The 22,241-nt window shown below is 40.3% G+C and overlaps 1 protein-coding gene across 2 annotated transcripts in view; it reads left to right on the forward strand.

The window, feature by feature from the left end:
* Positions 1-22,241, forward strand: part of RELN (reelin) — a 456,663-nt gene that overhangs the window by 381,811 nt on the left and 52,611 nt on the right. For both annotated transcript variants that reach the window (XM_073328520.2, XM_073328521.2), the window contains exons 37-43: positions 1,286-1,370; positions 6,431-6,613; positions 13,195-13,366; positions 13,463-13,565; positions 16,181-16,410; positions 20,415-20,635; positions 21,986-22,133. In XM_073328520.2, coding sequence (XP_073184621.1) covers positions 1,286-1,370; positions 6,431-6,613; positions 13,195-13,366; positions 13,463-13,565; positions 16,181-16,410; positions 20,415-20,635; positions 21,986-22,133 — 1,142 coding nt within the window. The remainder of the gene's footprint in view (positions 1-1,285; positions 1,371-6,430; positions 6,614-13,194; positions 13,367-13,462; positions 13,566-16,180; positions 16,411-20,414; positions 20,636-21,985; positions 22,134-22,241) is intronic.

Here is a 22,241-nt window from a genome sequence, read left to right on the forward strand (position 1 = left end):
GCCTTATCTATACAGGAAAATTACTGTGTGTTACACGAAAACAAGATGGTGTTCAGGACCTTTCTTCCTAATGTAGATTCCTCCTTGCACACTTGCCAAGGGGTTGTGCTTCCTTTGTTCTTTCCAAAACCACAAAAGCCAACTAAAAAGGTGTAGCACCTTTGATGTCAGGAGAACGTTGAAAATCTATCTCAAGCATACAGAATCCACAAGAAGATTGGGCTCTCTATTTGTGTCCTTCCACCCCAAATGCCAGGGACTCAGAACTTCTAAGTCCTCCATTACAAAGTGGATTAGACTGTGCAATGATAAATTATATGGACTTTTGAGAGAGCTCGCAAAAAGTGAGGTGCTTCTTTCCTATGAAACTTATTTCATAACCCACCCTGCATCTGTTCGCTGCTTGCTATTTCCCAGACATCGAGAATTGTGGGAGATGCTGAGTTGCAGAATGGAAAATTTCTTGGTGTTAATTTCCTTTCTGCTAGCAACATCTCCCATAATTTGGCCCACCCTGAATGGCTTAAGAGTCAAAGGTCAGATATTAAATGGACTCATTACCATATGACCATTTTCCTTGATCTAATATACATAATCATTTAGTTATCTCTGGAATATGTGGTATTAATGATGTTATGCAAGTTTTACAGCGTGGGAATATCTCATCTGGTAGCAAGCAAGAGCGGGGCAGTGTACCTGCAGCACCAAAAGGCTGATCTGCTTCTGTGAGCGACAGAGAGAGGCGAGCGGCCCAGACATCCAGAATTGCATGTGACAGTGCTAGCAGAAAGGAAATTATCAGTAAGAAATTGTCCATTCTCTCTCTATTTCTGATTTTTTCCAGCATTCTTCCTTCCATGCATCTCTTACCCTATTTATCACAACAGAATATTGCATAGTGATTTCATGAGGTTTTTTTTAAATATTAGGATCATCACTGATCCATGGTATGTTATTCTTCTCACGTTGTGCTGTTTCAAGTGAGATCATATTAAAATATGCTACTATGAAATGGAAAGTTCAAGATCAATGTAAACTCTATTTAGAATACTCATAAAACAGCTATAATAATGCAGATTGCATAACGCAGCTTACTGTCAAGTGTTAGGTATTTCTGTAAAAGTATATATGAATTCTGAAAAAATTGTTTTATCAGTTCTGTTTCTTGATTTTTAAATAAGCCTTTATGGTACTTATTTAGAACTGTGTAGCAAGGCTGAAATATAGACACACTAGTGTAACATATGGGAAACAGTAATTTTCTGTGTATGTTCTGTATTTACAGGAAGGGCTGAGAATGCTTGTTTCAAGAGATCTAGATTGTACAAATACTGTATACATCCAGTTTTCATTTAAATTTATAGCAAAAGGTAGGTTCACTCTTTATTTGTGGGTTTTTTCAGTAGCTTTACTCATATATTATAATATTACAGAGAAGTATGTGGGTTTAAATTTACAAAATTAATTTAAGTGGCCATTATTTAATGCTAAATAACAATGAAACTTCTATGGAATTTTTTATCGTGCTCATTTTAATAGAAAATAGGTTCACCATACTAACTCTAACTCAGAAGAAACATCAAACTAATTTTAGGTGTGCTGTTATTTTTTCTCTTGTTAAAGCTATCACCCCTTCTATTCCTACTTCCTTTATCCAGGGTTTTATAACTCGGCCTTAAAATGAAATCCAAGCTCTAGCTCATTATGTCATACGCAGTCTCAACCTAGATACTTGTGCTGCCCAGAAAACGCCATTTTTGAGTATTCTCTACATGCATAAAAGAAAAATGATAATTTAAAGATTTTTAGATTTCATAGGTCAAAATTATTTGAAATGGTTTTTAGCAATTGATTAATTAATAAAATGGTCTCTATACTGGATGATTTACGGGATTAGTAACAAACTGTGGAGATTTCATGTGCTCATTGCTTATTTAATCTAACCCAGTTTGACAGAGATCAAAAGTTGCCAACATCTGACTTCCAAGTAGACATAATATAAATGAACATAGGAATTATGATTAATACAATATGAAGAGTAATCAGTGTTCACCAGAAATAACAAGCGCCAAACAGTTTATCCAATATAGGTCTGATCAAGCTGGTGATGCAGTCTGATCCTCATTTCCAAATTACCTGACTTTTTTTTTTTTTGCTTGTGTCATAACTTCGTTATGAAAAGGACGTGTGTGTGTGCGGACCACAGAAGCTGCATGGGGCCCCAGTAACTCAGTGGAGCTCCACACAGGCACAGGGGTCCACTTGTACAGAGCTTGAATTCCTGCAATTCTTGTGCATGCAGAATTCCTATTAACTTAATGGGGAGTTACATGCAGCTAAGGGCTGCACAATTGCACCCAAGTTACTAGTTTCTTTGCCAAAGAACAAGACCAAAATAAAAGTTCGGAACCACATTGGGTATTTTTTAAACAAAAGTCTGAAGTCAATTTCTCTTTGGGCAATTTAAAAAAAATCCATGTGGATTCAGCTTGGATCTTTCCAGTCTGTCATGTAATAATATAATTTGGCTGCTTGCTCCTATTATTAAACGCCTTTATGGAAATAAGAGGAAAACTATTATGACCATGCCCAAATAGCCCATGTTAAAAGCAAAATCTTGGTTGATGACTTCTTGTTTTTCAAAATTCCCCCTTCAAAAATAATAATAATAAAAATATATGACCATTGCCAAGGTGCTTGAAAGTGCAGCTCAGTATACTTATCATTCCAATAAGCATGCATAATAAAAACATTACAGGTCAGATTCTGAAGCAGGGCTGTAGACTCCCTGTAAGATCTACTTTTGGAGCAAGATGCTAGTCAGCATTAGTAAGAGTTTCAGAATCTGACCCTATGTTAATAACTAGATATTACAGAGATTTTTTTAAGCTTGGTAACATAGGACAGAAAACCCAATAATAATGGGGGATTTCAACATCCTCTTATTGACTGGGAACACGTCGCCTCAGGATGGGATGCAGAGATAACATTGCTAGACATTATTAATGACTGCTTCTTGGAGCAGTTTGTCCTGGAAACCACAAGGGGAGAGGCACAGGTTCTGGTCCCAGAGGTGAATATAGCAGACCCGCTTGGTAATAGTGACCACAATGTAATTAAATTTGACATCCTTGTGGGGGGGGCAAATTCCAAAGAAACCCATCACTGTAGCATTTAACTTGAAAAAAGGGGAACTACACAGAAATGAGGAGACTAGTAAAACAGAAATTAGAACGAAGAATCCCAAGAGTGAAATGGCTACAAGCTGCATGGAAACTTTTTAAAAACACAATAATAGAGGCTCAAACTGTATGTATACCCCAAATTAAAAAAACAACAGTAAGAGGACCAAAAAAACCCCACCACCCTGTCTAAACAGCAGAGTAAATAAGGCAATTAGAGACCCAAAAAATCTTGTTAAAAATAGGAAAATAGAAAGAAGCATAAACTCGGGCAAGTCAAGTGTAAAAGTATAATTCGGCAGGCCAAAAAAGAATTTGAAAAGTAACTAGCAAAAGACACAAAAACTAACTGCAAAATTTTATGTAAGTACATCATACACAGGAAGCCTGCCAAATAATCAGTGAGGCCACTGGACGATCAAAGTGCTAAAGAAGCACTCCAGGAAGACAATGTCATTGCAGAGAAGCTGAATTAATTCTTTGCATCATCTTCATTGCAGAGGATGAGAGGGAGATTCCCTCACCTGAGCCATTCTTTTTAGGTGACAGATCTGAGGAACTGTCCCAGATTGAGGTATCAAAAGAGGAGGTTTTGGAACAAATTGATAAATTAAACAGTAATTAGTCCTCAGGACCAGATGATATTTACCCAAGAGTTTTGCAGGAACTCAAATACAAAACTGCAGAACTACTAACTGTGGTATGTAACTTATCACCTAAATCAGCCTCCATGCCAGATGACGGCTGATATCTAATGTAACACCAATTTTTTAAAAAGACTCCAGAGGTAAGCCTAAATTTAGTACCAGGCAAATGGGTTGAATATATAGTGAAGTACAGAATTATCAGACACATAGATGAACATGATATTTTGGGGAAAAGTCAATATGGTTTTTGTAAAGGGAAATCATGCCTCACCAATTTGTTAGAATTCTTTGGGGAGTCAACAAACATGTGGACAAGGATGATGCAGTGGATAGAGTATATTTGGACTTTCAGAAAGCCTTTGACAAGATCCCTCACCAAAGGCTCTTAAACAAAGTAAGGAATCATAGGATAAGAGGGAAGGTCCTCTCATATATGGATCAGCAACAGGTTACAAGAGGAAACAAAGGATGGGAATAAATGGTCAATTTTCACAATAGAGAGAGGTAAATATCAGGATCCTCAATTATCTGTACTGGGACCAGTGCTGTTCAGCATATTCATAAATGATCTGGAAAAAAGGGTAAACAATGAGGTGGCATAGTTAGCAGATGATTCAAATGTTTACAAGTTAGTTAAGTACAAAGCAGACTGTGAAGAGTTACAAAGGGATCTCACAGACTGGGCATCAAAATGGCAGATGAAATTCAATGTTGGTAAATGCAAAGTAATGAACATTTGAAAACATAACCCCAACTATACATACAAAATGGTGGGGTCTAAATTTAGTTATGGCTCAAGAAAGATATCTTGGAGTCATCATGGATTCTTCTCTGACAACATCTGCCGATGTGCAGCAGCAGTCAAAAAAGCTAACACAATGTTGGAGCCATTAGGAAAGGGCTAGATAATAAAACAGAAAATATCATAATACCACTATATAAATCCAGAGTATGCCCACACCTTGAATACTGCACACAGTTCTGGTCATGCCATCTCATAAAACGTATATTAAAATTGGAAAAAGTACAGAGAAGGGCAACAAAAATGAGTAGAGGTATGGAACAGCCTCCATGTGGGGAAAGACTGAAGAACTGGAACTGGAACTGTTCAACCTGGAAAAGAGATGACTGAGGAGAGAAATGACAGAGGTATATAAAATCATGAATGGTGTGGAAAAAGTGAATAAGGAAATGTTATTTACCCCTTTATATAACATAGGAACCAGAGGTCACCCAATGAAATTCACAGGCAGCAGGTTTCGAACAAACATAAGAAAGTACTTCTTCACACAACACACAGTCAACATGTGGAACTCCTTGCCAAGGGATGTTGTGAAGGCCAAAACTATAACTTCGTTCAAAAAAGGATTAGATAAGTTCCTAAAGGATAGATCCATCAATGGCGATTAGCCAAGATGGTCAGGGATACAGCCTGATGCTCTGTGTGTCCCTAAACCTCTGACTGCCAGAAGCTGGAACTGGAAGATAAGGGGTGGATCACTCAATAAATTGCCCTGTTCTGTTCACTACCTCTGAAACATCTGGTACTGGCCACTGTCAGGAGACAGGATACTGGACTAGTTGAACCATTGGTCTGACCCATTATGGCCATTCTTATGTTCTCATGAAGGAAGGATGGTCTTGTGTTTAAGGGTCAGGTCTGGTAATCAAGAGACTTGAGTTTTACTCTTGGATCAGCCACAGAATTCCTGGCCTAGATTGAAGGTGCAAAGCATTTTTTTTTCATTAAAACTTATAAGTAAATACCTACTGATCATTCAATCAGTAAAACAACTCACATGAATAAAGTTGCTGACATGATTGCTTGTAGGATTAGCTTGTAAATGCTTGAGGACGAGGACTGTCTGCCCAATAGGTGTGGATGTTGTGGGTACTGCTATAACACAGGTGATAATACTAATAATTTGTGATACTATGAGATACTATGATACTGTGTTGATATAATTTGTGGTACTATAAACAAATATTGATCTGTTGAAAAACGGTTGTTGTTTTGTAGGAAAGGAAATGGTTTGCCTGAAATAAAAAATGATAATGCTGAGATTGCTTTGGGTCTAAATAAATTAACTATTATTATATATATCATTAATATTCTTGTAAAAGCAGCAAAGAGTCCTGTGGCACCTTATAGACTAACAGACGTTTGGAGCATAAGCTTTCATGGGTGAATACCCACTTCATCGGATGCATGTCCGACGAAGTGGGTATTCACCCACGAAAGCTTATGCTCCAATACGTCTGTTAGTGTACAAGGTGCCACAGGACTCTTTGCCGCTTTTACAGATCCAAACTAACACGGCTACCCCTCTGATGATTAATAGGCATGCAAATTTAACCCTTACATCAGTAGCATTTTCCAGAGTCCCATCCAGGTGAATGCTTAAGAGGATGCATACATACAGTATGTGTATTACCTGCCAACAGTTAAAGTTGTTATAAAAAAACAGTGATGCATAATGTAAAAATCTGTAATAAAAGTACGAGTAGCCTAATTACATTTAAATATGAATATATGTTTATAAAGTAGTGTTTCTTGCAAATCAGATTATAATGAATGTAAATGTATTCACTTTTCTGTAGGTACCCCAGAGAGGTCTCATTCCATTCTGTTACAATACTCCATCAACGGTGGCATCACTTGGCATCTAATAGATGAGTTTTACTTCACTCAAACTACTGATGTTCTCTTCATTAACGTTCCACTACCAAACACTGCGGAAACCAATTCTACACGTTTCAGGCTCTGGCAACCTTACAACAATGGTAAAGATGATAAATACACGTTATTCCAAATACATGCTTACATAATTATATTTCTGAAGTTGTTTTGGCTAAATAATAATCAGGACTCTCAATCTTGTACAGTATTCTGTTATAATTATATACAGGATGTTTAATACTCAAATTTCAAGTTTTTTGGACTTGATTTGCTAGACATTACAATACCATTATGTCAAGGTTCCTCCCCCACTCTGAACTCTAGGGTACAGATGTGGGGACCTGCATGAAAAACCTCCTAAGCTTATCTTTACCAGCTTAGGTCAAAACTTCCCCAAGGTACAAAATATTACACCCGTTGTCCTTGGACTGGCCGCTACCACCACCAAACTAATACTGGTTACTGGGGAAGAGCTGTTTGGATGCGTCCTTCCCCCCAAAATACTTCCCAAAACCTTGCACCCCACTTCCTGGACAAGGTTTGGTAAAAAGCCTCACCAATTTGCCTAGGTGACTACAGACCCAGACCCTTGGATCTTAAGAACAATGAACAATCCTCCCAACACTTGCACCCACCCTTTCCTGGGAAATGTTGGATAAAAAGCCTCACCAATTTGCATAGGTGACCACAGACCCAAACCCTTGGATCTGAGAACAATGAAAAAGCATTCAGTTTTTTACAAGAAGACTTTTAATAAAAAATAGAAGTAAATAGAAATAAAGAAATCCCCCCTGTAAAATCAGGATGGTAGATATCTTACAGGGTAATTAGATTCAAAAACATAGAGAACCCCTCTAGGCAAAACCTTAAGTTACAAAAAAGATACATAGACAGAAATAGTTATTCTATTCAGCACAATTCTTTTCTCAGCCATTTAAAGAAATCATAATCTAACACATACCTAGCTAGATTACTTACTAAAAGTTCTAAGACTCCATTCCTGGTCTATCCCCGGTAAAGACCAGCATATAGACAGACACAGACCCTTTGTTTCTCTCCCTCCTCCCAGCTTTTGAAAGTATCTTGTCTCCTCATTGGTCATTTTGGTCAGGTGCCAGCGAGGTTACCTTTAGCTTCTTTAACCCTTTACAGGTGAGAGGAGCTTTCCCCTGGCCAGGAGGGATTTCAAAGGGGTTTACCCTTCCCTTTATATTTATGACACGCCCCCCAAATCTCAGCTAGGGTGAAACACTGGCTGGGATTTCTTCCTGGAGCTCTAGGAAAAACAGAGTTAATAAGACACATGCATCTCTAAATATACTACCAAGTACATAAAGACTAACAATATTTTCCACATCTCAAGGACGATTTTAACCAGTTGATTCTGGGAAACTTTCACGGGAGAGTGCATCAGCCACTTTGTTAGAAGCTCCTGAGATGTGTTGGATGTCGAAATCAAAATCTTGGAGAGCTAAACTCCACCGAAGAAGTTTTTTGTTAGTTTCCTTGACGGTGTGAAGCCACTTCAGTGCAGCATGGTCGGTTTGCAGGTGGAAACGCCGTCTCCAAACATATGGGCGTAGCTTTTCCAGAGCATAGACAATGGCGTAACATTCTTTTTCAGTGACTGACCAGTTGCTTTCCCTCTCAGACAGTTTTTTGCTGAGAAACACTACAGTGTGGAATTCTTGATCAGGTCCTTTCTGCATTAAAACTGCTCCCACACCACGCTCGGACGCATCTGTGGTTACTAGGAACGGTTTGTCAAAGTCTGGGGCCCTTAGTACAGGGTCAGACATGAGTGTCGCTTTAAGCTTGTTAAAGGCCTTCTGACACTTTTCGGTCCACTGAACAGCATTTGGCTGTTTCTTTTTGGTTAGGTCTGTCAGTGGGGCAGCAATTTGGCTGTAGTGCGGTACAAATCGTCTGTAATAACCGGCCAAGCCTAAGAAGGATTGAACCTGTTTCTTTGACTTTGGGACAGGCCACTTTTGGATAGCATCCACTTTGGCCTGTAGGGGGCTGATAGTTCCTTGACCCACTTGGTGTCCAAGGTAAGTCACTCTGTTTAGGCCTATTTGACACTTCTTAGCCTTAACAGTTAGTCCTGCCTCCCTTATGCGCTCAAGGACTTTTTGTAGATGTTCCAGGTGGTCTGCCCAGGAATCCGAAAATATGGCCACGTCATCAAGGTAGGCGACTGCATATTCTCCTAATCCCGCTAGGAGACCATCTACAAGTCTTTGGAAAGTGGCGGGTGCATTTCGCAGCCCGAAAGGGAGTACATTAAATTCATACAGCCCGAGATGTGTGATGAAGGCTGACCTTTCCTTGGCAGATTCATCTAGCGGTACCTGCCAGTACCCCTTGGTTAAGTCCAAGGTAGAGATGAACTGGGCCCGTCCCAGTTTCTCTAATAGTTCATCTGTGCGTGGCATTGGATAGTTGTCTGGGCGAGTTACAGCATTTAGCTTACGGTAGTCCACGCAAAAACGTATTTCCCCATCTGGTTTGGGAACTAGAACCACTGGAGATGCCCATGCACTTTCAGAGGGGCGGATTACACCCATCTGTAACATATCCTGGATCTCCCGTTCTATAGCAGTTTTAGCTTGAGGAGACACCCGGTAAGGTTGGACCCTAATTGGGTGAGCATTACCTGTGTCAATGGAGTGGTATGCCCGTTCAGTCAGTCCTGGGGTGGCTGAGAACATTGGCGCGTAGCTAGTGCACAGCTCCTGGATCTGCTGTCGCTGCATACGCCCAAGGGTCATGGAGAGGTTCACCTCTTCCACACCACCGGTAGTAAACACCTTCAGGCCACTCAGCGTCGTCTCCTCCCTGGGCTGTAAACTGACAAACCTTTAATTCTCTGGAATAAAAGGGCTTTAGAGAATTAATATGGTACACCTTAGGCTTTCGGTTGGAGGTGGGGAATGCTATGAGATAATTAACAGCTCCCAGGCGCTCCTGGACCATGAATGGCCCTTCCCACGATGCTTCCATTTTATGGGCCTGGAGCGCCTTTAAGACCATGACCTGGTCCCCTACTTTGAAGGAACGCTCTCTGGCATGTTTATCATACCAGGCTTTTTGCTCTTTTTGAGCATCCTGTAAGTTTTCTTTAGCAAGGGCTAAAGAGGTTCGGAGGGTGTTTTGTAGGTTGGTTACAAAGTCCAGAATATTAGTTCCTGGAGAAGGTGTAAATCCCTCCCATTGCTGCTTCACCAACTGCAATGGCCCCTTAACCTCACGGCCACATACAAGTTCAAATGGGGAAAACCCTAAACTGGGATGTGGTACAGCTCTGTAGGCAAAGAGCAACTGCTGCAACACTAGGTCCCAATCATTGGAGTGCTCATTTACAAATTTACGTATCATGGCCCCCAAAGTTCCATTAAACTTCTCCACCATGCCATTTGTTTGATGGTGGTAAGGAGTGGCAACCAAGTGATTTACCCCATGAGCTTCCCAAAGGTTTTTCATAGTTCCTGCCAGGAAATTAGTCCCTGCATCTGTGAGGATGTCGGAGGGCCAACCTACCCTGGCAAAAATGTCTGCTAGTGCCTGGCACACACTTTTAGCCCTGGTGTTGCTTAGAGCTACTGCTTCCGGCCATCGGGTGGCAAAATCCATGAAAGTCAGTATGTACTGCTTTCCTCTGGGTGTCTTTTTCGGAAAAGGACCCAGAATATCCACAGCTACTCGCTGAAATGGAACTTCAATGATGGGGAGTGGCTGGAGAGGGGCTTTGACCTGGTCTTGGGGTTTTCAAAGGGGTTTACCCTTCCCTTTATATTCATTACATTTGCACTTTTTATGCATGCAGTTTCCATAATACTGGTGGATGTTTTAAAATAAAAGTATGTAATTTAATATCACTGGGACTACTTGCATAAAATTAGCAGGATTTGGTCCTTAGGGGAGTTTAGAAATGTAATCTATAAAATTAAATTTGTTGAGGTCTGTCTCATTATTCTTAATGGGCCTGATTGTCATTTACACTAAGCACCCTTTACATGATTCTGACTGTGTAGACAGGGTCATTGGTGTAAATGACAATCATGCCCAATATGCCCTAGAAGGCATTAAAAGCAGAATAAGAAAAATATACTTCGTGCATAATCTGCTAGTTAAAGTAGAAAGGTAAACTTCAAAGCAATATATAAATCCAAAGGGATGTTGTCTGTTCCTACTGAGTTTAGGATATACATCTGATGAAGAAGAAATATCTTAGTAACCCCACAAAGGATTCATAACATGATGTTGACATCAAAACACTGAAAAATTCTAGTGATAATTTAAACACAGTAATACAACAATTGTTTTATTTCAGGTGGTTTGGTTTCTTGCTTATATACAGCTTTTTGTTATTTCTAGCTCACCATTGGTTGGTTTAATTATCTCAAAGCCAATTCAGACCCAGTCCTAATAATCCTCCCCCAAAAAGAAAAGGAGGACTTGTGGCACTTTAGAGACTAACAGATTTATTTGAGCATAAGCTTTCATGAGCTACAGCTCACTTCATCGAATACATCTTTCTGGTGGACTTCCCGCAAATGTTTAATGACATCCTCCCTTTCAGACAGTATCCTTAAATAGTAAACATCCTAGAGAGAAGGCCCTGCAGCCTCCTCTCTGATAACATCAAGCACACTTTGTGGATTATCTAGAAAGAGGCAATTATGCAAAAGAGCCATCCTACCCAGCTCAAAAGCATGGAAATGTGTACACAAGAAACAAAGAAAGTAGGCCATACTTACAGGATGGGAGACTCTATCCTGGGAAGCAGTGACTCTGAAAAAGATTTGGGAGTCATGATGGGTCATCAGTTGAACACAAGCTTCCAGTGCAACATGATGGCCTAAAAGCTAATTCAATCCTTGGATGCATAAATAGGGGAATTTCAAGTAGGAGTAGAGACATTATTTTTCCTCTGTATTTGCCATTACTGTGTTCAGTTGATCTGTCCATGGTTCAAGAAGGATGCTGATAAATTGGAGAGAGCTAAGAAAAGAGCACAAGAATGATTTGATTAGAAAACATGCCTTAAAGTAACAGTGGCAAGGAGCTCAATTTATTTAGCTTAACAAAGAGAAGGTTAAGAGGCGACCTGTTTATATCTGTAAGTACCTGTATCAGGAACAAATATTTAATAATGGGCTCTTCAATCTAGCAGAGAAAGGTATAACGCAATCCAACAGCTGGAAGTTGAAGCTAGACAAATTCAGACTGGCAATAAGGCATACATTTTTAACAGTGAGAATAATTAACCAGTGGAACAATTTATCAAAGGTTGTGGTGTTTTAAATCAAGATTGGGTGGTTTTTGTAAAAGATATCCTCGAGGAATTCTTTTGTGGAAGTTCTGAGGTCTGTGTTATACAGGAGGTCAGATTAGATGATCACAATGATACCGTCTAGCCTTGGAATCTAAAAATCTGTTAATTATAATTAAGGCTGTGAGTCTTTCACAGGGTCACGGAAGTCATGGATTCCATGACTTTCCAGAACCTCCATGACTCCCACAGCTGCAGCGCTGGTGCGGCTGATCCCAGGGCTGCCTTAGCAGCTGGAGCAGCCCTGGGGCCAGCTGCACCAGTTGCTGCTTCAGCAGCCCCAGGCAGTTGGTCCCAGCTGCTGCCCCGGAGCAGCAGTCTGGGAGCAGCAGTGGCACCCCGGGCTGCCTCCCTCCCCCCCCGCCCCCGCCAGCAGCGGTGACGGCAGCACCCTGGGCCACCCTCCCCCTCTCCTCCAGCAGCAGCAGCTGCAGGGCCCTGGGCCGCCCCTGCCCAGAGGATCAGCAGCAGCAGCGGGATCCCGGGCCGCCCCCTGCCCAGAGCAGCAGCGGTGGTGGTGGGGCCTTGGGCTGCCCCTCCGCTCAGGAGCAGCGGCGGGGCCCCAGGACATCCCCTCCCAGGAGCAGCAGCGACCACCAGAGCATCCCCTCCCCCTGGCCCCAGAATAGCAGCGTCCGCTAGAGCGCCCCCTTTTCCCCAGCATCTAAGATTTAGTTAGGGGTATTTTTAGTAAAAGTCATGGACAGGTCTCTGGCCATGACTTTTTGTTTATTGCCCGTGACCTGTCCACGACTTTTACTAAAAATACCCATGACTAAATCGTAGCCTTAATCATTACCTCTGTGACATATCTGAGTTCCACCGCTTATTTGGGAGTATGGAGACTGCCACCAAAGTTTTCTTTCTCTCCAATGTGTGTTTATCTGACTAGGACTGAAGAGCTCTAAGTTGGTCCAGGGAGATTATTCAGTTCAAGTCACTTGTGACTCATCCACAAATTATACAGCTTAATCATCAGTTTTGACTTTTTGGACCATTAACTCAATGAATTTTTTATTATAGCTTACTTTGCAAAGTAAATATGACTTTACTGAAAGATACTTGCAAAACCATTTTTCACACTTCAGTCAGTCATTACTTTTGTGCAGGTTTCTTATTTTGGAAGAATACTCTATGCTTAGGGGCAGATAGGGCCAGATCGTGGTGCCCTGATGCACCCTGATGAGTACTTTATCATGCATATGGCCCAGTGAAGTCAGTGGGACAGGATACTCATGAAAGCAGCTGTTCACCAATGCAGTGAGACTTTTGTACTCTAGCCCACAGTTATTTGTTATCACTCTTTTCTCTAAAAGTTAACACAATACATTCTCCCTTTCTTCTTAGGTAAGAAAGAAGAAATCTGGATTATAGATGATTTCATTATTGATGGAAACAACCTAAAGAATTCTGTTATACTTCTGGATACGTTTGACTTTGGGCCTAAAGAGGATAACTGGCTTTTCTACCCTGGTGGTAATATTGGGCTTTATTGTCCGTATTCGTCAAAGGGAGCCCCGTACGTATTAAAAGAATCCACCTCTCAGCAATAAATTGGAAATAAATAGCCATCAAATAAACCAGACCTAAAATACCTCTTTCCTTTTTGTGGTAGGGAGGAAGATTCTGCTATGGTATTTGTTTCAAATGAAGTTGGAGAACATTCCATTACAACAAGGGAATTGAATGTGAATGAGAACACCATAATCCAGTTTGAGGTACTTATCCCCATAATGTTTTCTTACATGTGGAGTTTTAATCTTTCTTGCCCTCATTTTGGCATTTTGTTTCCTCTCTGGTGTTTGCCCAATATAGAGATCTGTATAATTTTCCATAATTGTAAACTGTTTTACAATTGTTTAACAGCTGTTAGCCATTCTTGTTGTTGATGTGGCTAGCAGGCTTTTATCATGTAGCTATGGAAAATTTCTCTCTCCAGTTTTTCTCAGTTTTCTTGCAATTCTTTTAACTGCTTCTACATATATATTTATACTGAATGGTATAAATCAGTGGTGGGCAACCTGAAGCCTACAGGCCGCATGCAGCCCGTCAAGGTAATCCGCTGGCAGGCCGCAAGACAGTTTGTTCACATTGACCGTCCTCAGGCACGGCCGCCCGCAGCTCCCAGTGGCTGCAGTTCACCGTTCCCAGCCAATAGGAGCTGCAGGAAGCTATATAATACAATATTTATATAGCATTTAGCGAAGTCATAGCACATTCCATCATTAAACAACAAATGATTTCGGCTTATAAACTGTTGCTGAAATGATACATAGAGTATTCTAAGAAAATTAGATTTGGTTGTGTACTAATGCACATTTCAATTTGTCATGCAAGCAATTAATAAAATATTGAACACAAATTGTTTTCTATTTTAAGTAATGGATTGAAAGCCTGCACAACAAAAAAATGAGTTCACATTAAGATACTGCAAGTCTTCAGAGTGTTAACCTCAAAAGGCGTACATGCATATTTTGGATCTGGTACAGGCATTGTATGAAAAAAGTTAAATGCCTTCAGCTAAGGTTTTTGAGGATATTAGTATAAATGAAGCTATTATACATAATGCAGTAAAGTTTCAGTCTGTGTCTCAAGAGTACAAAAACTAGATCTAGTCAAGCATCTCTCTTAATTTCCAGATGGGTGGATTCTCTAGTTATAGTAGATTGACAAGTCTCATGTGCACTGTGGACTGGAGCAATAAGGGAAGATTTATATATGGTGTATTTTCAACATTTTACATAGTGCTGTGTGTCACTGGCTTTCGGAAATAATTTGTTTTAAGTTAAGAATCAGTATGTTAGAAATAAAACTACTATCCCTAAAAAGATAAGTGGAAACAAAGTATTTAAGTGGTTTTCATCTGTGCTTAGTATTTTGTCTGTAATGTGAGCTTTTACTTACGATATGGTAAATACAACGCAATATATTTTATTCTTGCGGGCCTCCTCATCCTACAAGTGTACTAACAACCCTGGTTCCATCCAGTCTTTTATGTCTTTATAACTGTCACCATGGCATAAAAGGTTTAAAACTGCAAGCATATTTTTTACAAACACATGGGAGGCAGGAAATCAGATTATTTTACATTATGGGCATGCCAAAATACGTTTTAGGGTTTGTCTACACAGGGACACTTAGGAAGGTTAATCTGAATTAAAAGTCACTCCCAAAAAGTGAATTAAATGAAACCACATTAAAGCCACTTTAATTCTAAATGAGAGCATCCACACAGGGGTTTAATGCAGTTAAACTAATCCACTTTAAAGTCACACCTTTGCTTAATTCAGATTAGTTTTCCTAAATGTCCTATGTAGACAAGTCCTTAAGGTTTCAGATGTTTCACAAAACTATACATTACAATTTTCAGGATATTAGTAGGACTGCTGATTATATACAATTTCTAGTGTTCACTATGTCACCGGGATCTCACAAGAACAGCAGGAGAGATTCTGGCACTGCCAGACTCAAACTACATCTCTGGTTTGGCCTCAGATCCAAATGCTACCCTACCCATAGATGTTTTGGACACTTCCTCCTAGGCCCCCACTGTTTGATATAAGCAAAAAAGAGAATACCAACTCTGAACAAAAGACTGGAATGATATAGTAAATGCCTTTAGGGATAATTTCTATAGTATAATTCTGTTCCGATAGTATAATTCCCTGGGACTCTGGGAGAGTAAAGAGAACCACAGTGAGGTTAGGGATCATTTAATCAACAATGAATGTCTGCATATTTTGTTTGTTTTATTATCATTTCTATTTTTTAAAAATTCACATTTCTCTGCCATCGTGTCTAGTGCAGTCTCTGACTAAGTACTGCCAGAGACGTTGCAAATTACTACAGCCATACTGCTAGGGACAGCGGGTCTATTGCTTTTTGCTTTTGTTGACTCAGAAACATGGTTTTGCCCTTATAGAAATATTTAATGCATCTAATTAATTTTTTATTAGTAGAATTTTTTTAAGATAGCCTGGATTGTGGCATGCCCTTCGATAGGTGGATGGTAGGGGAATGTGCAAGAAACTTTCACCTTTTGTACACCCCACACAAAGGCAATCTCTGCCCTGAGGAGTTGGGACCACACACACACAGAGGCACACAGAGTATCAAGAGAAGGAGCAGCCTACAATATCTTAGAACATTGTACAGCCTGCAAAGTTCCCCCAGCACTCTGGGCTGCTCAAGGAGGGATTATGTCTCCCTGAGATGCAATCAGTCCTTGAGCTCCCCCTGGGCAGTGAAGCCCTGCACCACACAAAATGCAGGTCAGCAGCCAATTGCCACTTTGGCCCTCTGTAGTCTTCGTGATTTTATTTTTCTGCTCTAGATCAATATTGGATGCACCACTGATAGCTCATCTGCAGACCCAGTGAAACTTGAATTCTCACGAGATCTAGGGGCAACCTGGCACCTGCTGCTTCCACTGTGCTACAGTAGTAGCAGCTATCTCAGCTCCTTATGCTCCACTGAGCATCATCCAAGCAGCACTTACTATGCTGGTACAGCTCAGGGCTGGAGAAGAGAGGTCATCCACTTTGGAAAACTGCACCTATGTGGGTAAGTGTCTGGCTTCTAGTTCTAGTAAGGTTTTTCTGTATTTGAATTTGCTTTATTGAAACAATAACCATCTTAGAGGAAATGGAGATGTTATGTCCCACCCTGAGTCACAGTTCTTTCCGTAGCTCACCCTTTTCCCGAAGGGGAAAGTAAAGTGTGCCAGCAATTCATCTGGCACAGATTACTTCTGCCACTATGCTGGTTCAGATCTCATGGTTGGCGTGTTGCACAGGGAGCAAAGCTTGCACTATAGCTACTGCCTGCCCTTCTCTGCCCACTTGTGCAAGGTGGGGTGGAGGAAGTAGCACCCTTGTGAAGCCTACTGTCCCTCCTGTTACTCCTGGGGGAATTCTGTGCCAAAAAGTTAAAAATTCTGCACACAGTATTTTAAAATTCTGCATATTTTATTTGTCAAAATAACTCAATATAAACATGCCAGTTTCAATTATTTTGGTAATTTATTTCAAAATACCTGTCAGCAAGTATGTCTCTAATAATACAGTCAACAAAAAAAATTTCCCCCAGGAATAGAGAATTAAAGAAAGCCTTATGAAACCCAGTTCCTGTTTCTCTGTTATGCTTTTGTCGGGCGCCTCTGTCTGGGTATGTTACATGCCAGCTGGGCACATTTTGGGGGAAAACTCTGTCTCTCCAGTCTGAGACACCCACACCGCTCCTCTCCCCACAGAGCCTAGCCCTGGGACACCCCCCGCCAGCCCAGACATCCACACCCACTACTCCCAAGAGCCCAGGAATCCAGAAAAAGAAACAGTCTGATGCTGGGTCCCGGGTTTGTACATAGTTTCGTGCAATGCATGTTACCTCCTTCCTTCAGGATGAGCTGGGAACCACAGCTGCTTGGAATCCTCCAGCTCCCACTCCTTCTCTCTCCCCCCTCCACCACCCCGGCAGTGTCCTGTATTTGCGAGCTGTAGAGATGGGCTCTGTTTGTGTCCTGCAACCCCTAGTCGTGGCCAGCAGCTCTGCAGCACCAATTCGGCAGGGGAAAATGAAATTCTGCTCAGAACATTAATACTGGACAAATTCTGCATTGTGCAGTGGTGCAGAATTCCCCCAGGAGTATCCTGTTCACAAACCATCAATCCACATAGCTCAAGCCAGGGGTAGGGATCTTACAACGTCAGTCACCCATCATCCAGATAATAAGTCCCATATTTTGTCTTGAACAATGGCTAATGTTTGGATACTTTACAGGAGTATGTAAATACTTAATAATATAACTAAGCATACATTACTGCACTCTTCAAGGAAGTGTCCCTTTGGTCCCAGCCAGTTATCATTTTATGCCTTGAAGCATAAAGATTGATAGTCCCTAGAATTATAGCCCAGTTACTGTAGTATACCTGCAGATACTTTTCTTATTCATCTATATGTCTGATTCTATTTTAAAGCTTACTAAAGTATTTGTGATCCACTTATATTGGGAATATTACTACAGACAAAAGGAGCCTGAATAGTAAAGTCAGTGTTAAATGGCCAACATCTTTTTAGGTGCAGGGCTTTCTAAATGCTCCTACTGTGGATTTGTACAGCAGAGGGAAGTTTGCTGTAATTCACCTAGTGTATTCTTGCATAAAGCTTGAAACGAGCATTTCCTCAGAAGATACAGAGTATTGTGAAACTAAGCCTTACAATCAGGAAATCAAAGAACTTCTTGTAGTTCCCATTTCAGGACAAGTGAAATAGTCATAAATATCTAGCAAAGAAAAATAATTTCTGTTCATAGGCTTTTTAATACATATTATTTTAAATGTAAAACAGTATAATCTCCTTTGTCAGAGAAACCTCCAACTATTATTTTCAGTACAGTTCACCCAAAGGAGAGCTTCTCAGTTCTCACTCTGGATTAAATTGTGACCTATATATGAGTGAAAATAAACTGTATAACTGCAGGCTGGATTTCTGGATCTGCCGTGGGTAATGGCCATCCCATTAAACAATTGACCTCATTGTGGTGCTGGAATTAGGAGAGTCCTATCCTATGTAATATAATAAAATAGAATCGATTTTGAAAAATATTGATGTTTAGTAATTAAACAAAATGTTTAATTTTTAGGCATAAGCATTTTGTTTTTATGACTAACACATGAAGCACAGAAAAGTCCTCAGCAGCTCATCTGTCCCAGATTTGCCTGACTCTTTCCCCAAGCTCTGATCCCTCCCTTGCAACCAGAGATCTGAACATACACATTCCCAGGTCATTTGCCCTCCCACAAACCTGCCAAATAGATCCCACCTGACCCCTCCCTTTCTGGGTCTCTCTTTCTCATTTTCCTGCCCTCCAGGCTGATGGCCAGTCCAGCTTCCTGTCAGTTCCTTTCCCAATCCGGTAGGCATGCACCCCACCTTGAATAGCTGGGTCATAAATCGGCAGCAAGAAAATGGGTTTCGTGGGGAGTAGTGCATGTTGTGAATTTCTGTCACCAAGGAGGTGAGATGGGATTTGCTCCAGGCAGAATCCCAACATCCAGATATCTTCCTAAAGCTCAGGACTAGCTCCCCTAGACTGACCCACCTGTTTTACTCTAAAAACAGACATTCTCTCATCCACCTGCACTTTCTAGAGTTTAAACCAATATTAAAGCAATTTGAAGACATTTTTATCTCTTACATTAGGCTCCCTCTGTCAGAAATTAATGTGCTTCCTCAGCAGATGGGCACCTCTAGCAGTAAACTAAGAATAGCCAGTTGCAGATGCATACTCTGGGTGAAATCCGGGCCCCAGCAAAGTGAATGGCAAAACTCCCACTGAATTCAGTGGGGCCAGAATTTCACCCTCGGTTTCAAACATATGTCACATTTTATTCATAGTGAAAAGTATTCCTGGTTTTTTTGTTTTTTTTTGGAATTTTCATGTTGGTGGGTTGAGCAAAATGGATAGAATTTTCATTTTAAAAATTAGTGTAGTTGTGTCTCAGAAGATAAGTGAGGAGGCAATAAAGTCAATTAATTTACTGACTACAGGAGGAATTATTATTGGCTCCCTTTCTATGAATCAGTTGTTGGTAATTTCACCATCAACCAGCCATCTCCTATTCTCTGAATCACTCCCCAAAATTGCTATACAGTGGGAAATAAAAGCCAAAGTACCTGTGTACCAGACATGTGCTACTGTTTATGCAGCTGATTCAGCAGCTGAATTTAGAAATAGTTTAGAAGCGTATATATTAAAGAAAGTCCACAACATAGTTAAATGCTTCTTCCTTATCATACTGCTTCTTCCTTATCATATCATTCTGTTTTCTCTCTCCTTTTCAAGGTTTTCTCATTTTTGAGGGAAGGGGCAGGGAGTGATTTTAAATTATTCTCTCAAGAGCAGTTTTCTGCTTGTTTAATTAGTTCCCCCTCCTTCCCTTGGTCTGTTATTATTTATATGCAGCACAGATGTGCATAGCACTTAGAAGACAGATTAAAAATGACAGGTCCACACCCCCAAGAAGTTTACAATTTAAATTAACATCTTGCAACATGAATTTTTTTTTAGGATTAAATAGTATAAAGCCAAGTTGACTATGTGTTGACATGTCATATCATTTCTTCGTTCCATCTAATTTAGGGCAAGATTGTGCCGCCCTTATCCCATAACTAGTTTCATTGAAATCAGTGTGACTAATTGTGAAGTAAGATACCATCCAACATGAGCAAGGGTGGTACAATCTGGTTCTAAGTCTGTAAATTAAAGGTAAAGGAAAACCATCCAAGTCCAGCCCCTCCCCCTCAAAAAATTGGTGGTCTGAGGGATGATTTAAGTCCATAACTAAGTTTTTTAAGTAATGTAACTGGTGGATCAAGCCCTTCTGTTTTCTTGTAAATATATCTGTGTTGAATGAGTAGCGGGATGTATTGAATATTGAAGGTAGTGGCTATATCTTTCCATTTTTAGGACAAACTTAGTAAGAATACTAGTTCTAGCAAAAAGCACATTGTAATTTCATATGTGACTAATTATTGTTTGACCTGGACATACTATGTACCTGTTTCAGATCAGTAAGATTCAGATGGTACCAGGGATTTTATCCTGCTGGGTCCCAACCAGTGACTTGGGCCATTGATAATGTATACATTGGCCCACAATGTGAAGAGATGTGTAATGGGCATGGCAGCTGTGTCAATGGAACTAAGTGTATCTGTGATCCAGGGTACTCTGGGCCAACCTGTAAAATAAGCACCATGAATTCAGACTTTCTCAAGGACGATTTTGAAGGTATCTCTTTTTTGTATGAACTCTTCATAGTGATTTTTAGCTACTATCTTTCAAAGAACCTAAGAGATCAGACTTCTTATGGCCAAATCCTGCTGACCTTCCTCATTCACGTTAGTCCCAATTACATCAGTGTGACTGTTCAAATGAGTGAAGTGATCAGGATTTGAGCCTTAAACAATATTTATGATCATTTGATGATTCCTACAGTATTTATCTAGACACCTTTTTCTATTTACTGACCTATGACAACAGCAACATACATTCTGCACCAAAACGGATGCATGATTCTGTGATTCCAAAACTCTACATCTAGAGAAGCACTTCATTTTATCCTAGTAATGAGCACATGGAATTTCTAGCAAGGAATAGCTCTTAAGTTAAATCACTGAAAGTTGTGAATACATAGTTAAAATGAATATTTTGTCTGGTTTTGAAGTAATTTTACTTTTAGTTCATCCTCTCAGATAAATAGAATAATAGAGAATGGGATGAACAGTTTGACTAGTGGCAGAGGATTGTTCTGCCACACAGGGAATCTGAAGTAAAGTCCTAAGTATTTCAAAATTCCTCAGCCTTTGAAAACCAGACCATGCCTCTCAGCTTCCTCACACTGATAGAAGAGGCACAGAACTTCCAAATGGGAGGCACCAACCCCTGAAATGAGGGGCACAAAGCAACTCTTTCAATACATTGGAACTCTCCATTGCTACCCACACTACTTCCATTTCCACGCATGTCACTGCATTGCCACCTAATCTCTCTTGTATGCCAGTTTCCTCTGACACACAAATGGTGGTGAATGAGGGCTGCAGCTGAGCAGACAAAGCAGATTAAGGAGCCATGGTGGATAGAGCAGCAGGAGAAAGAAGTTCATGTCACATTCCTCTAAACCCCTCACTCCCCACAACAAAAAAGTAAAGTATAAGCTACTCAGTAAACAAACATAACTGAAAGTACTAATTTTGGACAAAATAGTGTCTTTGAGTCAAATTCCTCCCATAATACTTGTAATTATTTATTTCAAACTGAACTAACTAACTGCTAACTGCAGCTTGAACATGACACTGAGCTGTTTCCTTACATGGTTGGGTATTTTTATGCAATCCAAATAAAAGCAGAGGAACGCAATTAGAAGCTCCTTTGAATGATTGGAGATGAAAACCATAAGCTTCAGAGTTATGTTTTTATATTTTAGTAAGTTTTGTTCCGTAGCAGTTTTCCAGGAAACATGTTGGGGGTCAGAAAGTTCTGGTACAAATATTTGTTCACTCTGAACATAATGATTTAGATAACTTACTTCTTTTGGAAATAACAGGGTAAATCCTAAAAATATATGTACTGTGCACTCAGGTCAGGTAGAGTCTGATAGATTCTTGATGGTGAGTGGTGGAAAACCATCTAGGAAATGTGGTATCCTGTCCGGAGGAAACAACCTCTTCTTTAATGAAGAAGGCTTGCGTATGCTGATGGCTCGAGACCTGGATTTGTCACAGGCGAGGTAATACAGTTTTAAAACTTTCAAGATTCCATTGAGAGAATAGTTAAACTATTCTTTATATTATACTTCTGTGGTGAAAGCAAATTTGTATAACTATGTCAGGGCATA

This window comes from Lepidochelys kempii, chromosome 1, assembly GCF_965140285.1.
Source record: "Lepidochelys kempii isolate rLepKem1 chromosome 1, rLepKem1.hap1, whole genome shotgun sequence".
Taxonomy (NCBI): Eukaryota; Metazoa; Chordata; order Testudines; family Cheloniidae; genus Lepidochelys; species Lepidochelys kempii.